The 6074-nt window shown below is 46.4% G+C and overlaps 1 protein-coding gene across 7 annotated transcripts in view; it reads right to left on the bottom strand.

Moving 5' to 3' along the window:
* Nucleotides 1-2729: 2729 nt before the first annotated feature.
* The window catches only part of clasp2 (cytoplasmic linker associated protein 2), a 102792-nt gene continuing 99447 nt past the window's right edge, over nt 2730-6074 (bottom strand). For all 7 annotated transcript variants that reach the window (XM_038965760.1, XM_038965763.1, XM_038965759.1 and 4 more), the window contains 2 exons: nt 4542-4658; nt 2730-4350 (listed from right to left, as the gene is read on the bottom strand). In XM_038965760.1, the coding sequence (XP_038821688.1) occupies nt 4273-4350; nt 4542-4658 (195 nt within the window). In that variant the 3' untranslated portion in view covers nt 2730-4272. The remainder of the gene's footprint in view (nt 4351-4541; nt 4659-6074) is intronic.

The following is a 6074-nucleotide window of genomic DNA, read 5'->3' as shown; positions in this document are numbered from 1 at the left end:
AAACTTCCGGCCGCAGTAGATGCCACAGAGTCTCTGGGCCAATCAGAGAGCCGCTCTGGTGCCAAGCGCACCCAGCTCAGCCAATGGGCTCCCTCGGAGCTTTCGTCAACCCATCGACGTTATAACACCGATGTGACCAGTTCATAGCAGGCACAGGCAACCCATCACATACATTGACATAATCATAATACACAAATGCATAATTCAACCGAGACATCATAAATCAGTGAAAATAGTCAGCTACTACAGGCTAGCATGTTCACACCCCTCTGCTCCCAGAGAACATTGTGTTCCTATTATAGAAAAGAGAGGAATGATAGATGCGGTGTTGGACCAAGGCCAACAGAAGTGAATTCAGATGTATTTAGTGGGAGTGATTGTAGTGAGAGATATTTGGGATGGGGACACAGAGGCTCTTTAGGACACACATGTTAACCACTAACCCTGTGTCTGGATTTCATGCTGTAAGAGGTCAGTGTGCATTTATAAAGAACATAAATCCGTCATGAATCTTCACTCCTGCAATAGCAGGACTACCCACCCTTATCTTGAGTTAAGAATCAGATAATGTCACATATTAACCTGTGAATATAGAAACTGCTATGAACTTTGGTCTCCAACATAGTGTTATTCCAATATCCCATGCCTCACAAACAGTGCATTCGTAAAGTATTCAGACCCCTTCACTTTTTCCACATTGTTACTTATTCTAAAATGGATCAAATTATTCACCCCCTCAATCTACACACAATACCCCATAATGACAAAGCAAAAACAGAAATATAACATTTACGTAAGTATTCAGACCCTTTATTCAGTACTTTGTTGAAGCACCTTTGGCAGCGAGTACAGCTTCTAGTCTTCTTGGGTATGACGCTACAAGCTTGGCACACCTGTATTTGGGGAGTTTCTCCCATTCTTCTCTGCAGATCCTCTCAAGCTCTGTCAGGTTGGATGGGGAGCGTCGTTGCACTGATAATTTCAAGTCTCTCCAGAGATGTTAGATCGGGTCAAGTCCGGGCTCTGGCTGGGCCACTCAAGGACATTCAGAGACTTGTACCGAAGCCACTCCTGCGTTGTCTTGGCTGTGTGCTTAAGGTTGTTGTCCTGTTGGAAGGTGAACCTTCGCCCCAGTCTGAGGTCATGCGCACTCTGGAGCAGGTTTTCATCAAGGATCTCTCTGTACTTTGCTCCGTTCATCTTTCCCTCAATCCTAACTAGTCTCCTAGTCCTTGCCGCTAAAAAACATCCCTACAGCATGGCCGCGGCCACCACCATGCTTCACCATAGGGATGGTGCCAGGTTTTCTCCAGACGTGATGCTTGGCATTCAGGCCAAAGACTTAAACCTTGGTTTCATCAAACCAGAGAATCTTGTTTCTCATAGTCAGAGTCCTTTAGGTGCCTTTTGGCAAACTCCAAGTGGGAAGTCATGTGACTTTTACTGAGGAGTGGCTTCCATCTGGCCACTCTACCATAAAGGCCTGATTGGTGCAGTGCTGCAAAGATGGTTGTCCTTCTGGAAGGTTCTCCCATCTCCACAGAACTCTGGAGCTCTGTCAGAGTGACCTCGGGTTCTTGGTCACCTCCCTGACCAAGGCCCTTCTCCCCAGATTGCTCAGTTTGGCTGGGCGGCCAGCTCAAGGAGGAGTCTTGGTGGTTCCAAACTTCTTCCATTTAAGAATGATGGAGGCCACTGTGTTCTTGGGAACCTTCAATGGTGCAGACATTTTTTGGTACCCTGTCCCAGATCTGTGCCTCGACATCTGTCTCAGTGCTCTCAGTGCTCTACGGACAATTCCTTTGACCTCATGGCTTGGTTTTTGCTCTGACATGCACTGAACTGTGGGACCTTAAATCGACAGGTGTGCCTTTCCAAATCATGTCCAATCAATTGAATTTACCCTAGGTGGACTCAAAGTTGTAGAAACAGCTCAAGGATGATAAATGGAAACAGGATGCACCTGAGCTCAATCTCTAGTCTCATAGCAAAGGGTCTGAATACTTATGCAAATAAACATTTCTAAAAAACGTTTTCGCTTTGTCATTATGGGGTATTGTGTGTAGATTGATGAGGAAAACATTTAATTTAATCAATTTTAGAACAAGGCTGTAATGTAACAAAATGTGGAAAAAGTGAAGGGGTCTGAATACTTTCCATTCTGCACTGTATGATCATTGTACTGGATCAAAATAAACAAGAGAATTTAATTAAGTTTGAGAGGAAATGTGAAAGGCCACACATTTGATCCGGATTCACATTAAAGGGACAACCCAAACTGTTCTCTACTGGCTTAGATATTTTCTTTTCACATTGTCCTTCCAGGACAGATCCAGTAACAACTACTACAACAGCCTACTACTGAAGTTACCTCTCCCAACCACACATTCCGAGCCTAATACGAGGTTATAGTTCAGCTTCAGGTAGACTATCTATTCTGCAGCTTTCACGTTGACCATCTATCCTGCAGCTTTCACATTTAGACACATTCACACACACTGTCCAGCAGAAGTATCTTCCCTGTGTTGTCCTCTGGTAAATAATTACCAGTTGATTCCAGTCAGTGCGCAAGGGACACGACTTGGTTTAATTGTAGAACACGTGTGTGTGTGTGTGTGTGTGTGTGTGTGTGTGTGTGTGTGTGTGTGTGTGTGTGTGTGTGTGTGTGTGTGTGTGTGTGTTAGCAGAACAGTTGTCCCTCACAGTAACAGACAGAAACCATGTTTATTATGGTCTGTACAAGTTTTCTTTATTTTTCATTTTATTGTAAGCACAGCTTTGTAAATGCACTGAGGGAAACACAGTGAAGACTAGAATGTCACAAGAAGAGGGAGAGAATGACAACAAGAGGAAGCAGAAGCGAGGAAAGGAAAAAGAAGAGAAGGAGGGGGCGAAAGGTGACTCAACAGTTTCTGATCAGTAAATAATACATGTCTCCCCGGTGGGGAAACTAACGTGAGAGAGACTACGGAACGCGCAACAGAAAATAAAATAGATCAGGACGCAGAGCGCACACGTCCTTCAGGGACTCTCCTAAATGACGTCATTATCGGATATTATTCCATTTTTTATAATATCATGTATAGTTACATATCCACTAGGTGATAATAATAATATTAATAATAATAAGCCATGTCTGGTCATAGTTTGATGTATATAAGCCTCTCCCCCTCTTTCTGTCTGAAATGAGCTCATCCAAGACATGGCGGGGAGCAGTGGAAGGTACCATGGACTTCTCTGAAAGGGGTGGACATCATTAACTTTAATTTCACCCCCTCCCTTCTACTGTGACAGTTAATAGGCTCCGGATAAAAAGATCTTGTTAAAATCATCGTCATGCATAGCCAAGCACATTATGCCTCCTATACCTCACACTCACTGCCTACGTAGCTGCTAAGAGCAGTTATGATCTACTGTGACCCGCTTATGAGCATTAGTGCTGTGCAGGGAAGGTCGTACCATGTTCCCACTGCCACAGGGTGGAACTATCACCATTCGACGGACAGAGAATGCTTTGAGACGAAATTGCACCCTACTCCCTATAGTTTGACCAGAGCTGTATGTGGTGGCACTATGTAGCTCTGGCCAAAAGTAGTCTACTACGTAGGGTTTAGGGTGCCATTTCAGATTTGCCTTCAGTTTCAGGGGCTAAAACCCACTCAACCACTATAACGGACAGGCTGACTGACCACAGATATACACCCCCCTCCTCTCACACACATACATGCTCCTCTACCCGCTTCCCTCCCTCTATCTATTTGTCCTGCCTGGGGTGTGGCTACATCATGCTGCTGTTCCGGCCCCTCCCCTATTCTACTAGAATCAGGAAGTTAAACCAAAGTTAAAACCGTTAGCGTTGAGGCTTCAGAGTGAGATCGGGGTCAGAGGGCGAGGTGTGTCGACGTCAGGGGTGAATCTCAGAGAGCAGGTTGGATCTTCAACGTCAGTGAGGGGAACTACAACACTCCTCTCCTCCCAGAGTGCATTGCAGAGTGCCCTGCAGTAGGCGACTTGGAGGTAACAGGAGGGGGGGGGGTCCAGGACAGTGTGTGTGTGTGTCAGAGCCTTCTTATCAGCATGTTTATGTGTAAGCAGATGTACGTATAAGCGTATGTGTGTTCATGTAAGCGTGTAAGTAAGTGCACGTGTGTGTTCATGTAAGCATGTATGTGTTTGTGCATCCATGTAAGAGTGTGTCCTTGTGTGTCTGTGTTAAAAGTCTCCAGAGGGAGAGTGCAGCTCCATAGTTGTCCCGTGGGCTGTTCATCTGTTCTATAGGCTGTCTGCTGGCGGCTCACCACCACTGGAGCCGGACTGGGCACGCTTGATGTACAGATTCAACAACTTCAACTGGAGAGAGAGAAGAGAGGGGGAGAGGCGGAAGAGAGTTTGGGTTGTAGAACTGAAGCAGTTCTTCTGGAATCCTCCTGATCCAGTAATTTAAAATGAATTGATGAATTGAAGAATTAAGTATGCTAGCGTGGATGTATTGGAACACAGATAATGGGTCTGGTTAGTAGGAAGTGGGCATGGTCACTCACTTTGCTGCCAGACAGTTGGTTGAGGTGAGGTTTTAGCTCCTCCCCTATGACTGCGTAGAGGGCCACCAGACAGAATACACAGGCCTTCCTCACACTGCTCTCAGAGTTGTCATAACCCTGCATAACATGACATAGAGGGGTTATTAGCCTGTATTACACGACAGAAGGGTTATAGCCCTCCATAACATGACAGTGGGTCATAACCCTGAATAACGAGGTTGTGTTAGCTGTATGTGTGTGTGTGCTACCTGTATGTGTGTGTGTGTGTGTTACCTGTATGTGTGTGTGTGTGTGTTACCTGTATGTGTGTGTGTGTGTGTGTGCGTTACCTGTATGCGTGTGTGTGCGTTACCTGTATGCGTGTGTGTTACCTGTATGCGTGTGTGTTACCTGTATGTGTGTTACCTGTATGTGTGTGCGTTGTGTGTGCGCGTTGCCTGTGTGCGTGTGCGTTACCTGTGTGTGTGTGTGCGCGCTACCTGTATGTGTGTGTGCGCGCTACCTGTATGTGTGTGTGCCCTACCTGTATGTGTGTGTGTGTGCCCTACCTGTATGTGTGTGTGTGTGTGTTACCTGTATGTGTGTGTGTGTGTGTGTGTGTGCGTGCTACCTGTATGTGTGTGTGTGTGTGTGTGTGTGCGTGCTACCTGTGTGTGTGTGTGTGTGTGTGTGTGTGTGTGTGTGTGTGTGCTACCGTGTGTGTGTGTGTGTGTGTGTGTGTGTGTGTGTGCGCTACCTGTATGTGTGTGTGTGTGTGTGTGTGTGTGTTACCTGTATGTATGTGTGTGTGTGTGTGTGTGTGTGTGTGTTACCTGTATGTGTGTGTGTGTTCTACCTGTATGTGTGTGTGTGTTCTACCTGTATGTGTGTGTGTGTGTGTGTGCTACCTGTATGTGTGTGTGTGTGTGTTCTACCTGTATGTGTGTGTGTGTGTGCTACCTGTATGTGTGTGTGTGTGTGTGTGTGTTACCTGTATGTGTGTGTGTGTGTGTGTGTTACCTGTATGTGTGTGTGTGTGTTACCTGTATGTGTGTGTGTGTGTGTGTGTGTGTGTGTGTGTGTGTGTGTGTGTGTGTGTGTGTGCTACATGTATGTGTGTGTGTGTGTGTGTGTGTGCTACCTGTATGTGTGTGTGTGTGTGTGTGTGTGTGTGTGTGTGCTACCTGTATGTGAGTGTGTGTGTGTGTGTGCTACCTGTATGTGAGTGTGTGTGTGTGCGCGTTGCCTGTGTGCGTGTGCGTTACCTGTGTGTGTGTGTGCGCGCTACCTGTATGTGTGTGTGTGTGCGCGCTACCTGTATGTGTGTGTGCCCTACCTGTATGTGTGTGTGTGTGTGTGTGTGTGTGTGCCCTACCTGTATGTGTGTGTGTGTGTGTTACCTGTATGTGTGTGTGTGTGTGTGCGTGCTACCTGTATGTGTGTGTGTGTGTGTGTGTGTGCGTGCTACCTGTGTGTGTGTGTGTGTGTGTGTGTGTGTGTGTGTGTGTGTGTGTGTGTGTGTGCTACCTGTGTGTGTGTGTGTGTGTGTGTGTG

This window comes from Salvelinus namaycush, chromosome 27 (genome assembly GCF_016432855.1).
Source record: "Salvelinus namaycush isolate Seneca chromosome 27, SaNama_1.0, whole genome shotgun sequence".
Taxonomy (NCBI): Eukaryota; Metazoa; Chordata; class Actinopteri; order Salmoniformes; family Salmonidae; genus Salvelinus; species Salvelinus namaycush.
This window is presented reverse-complemented; position numbering and strand designations above follow the sequence as displayed.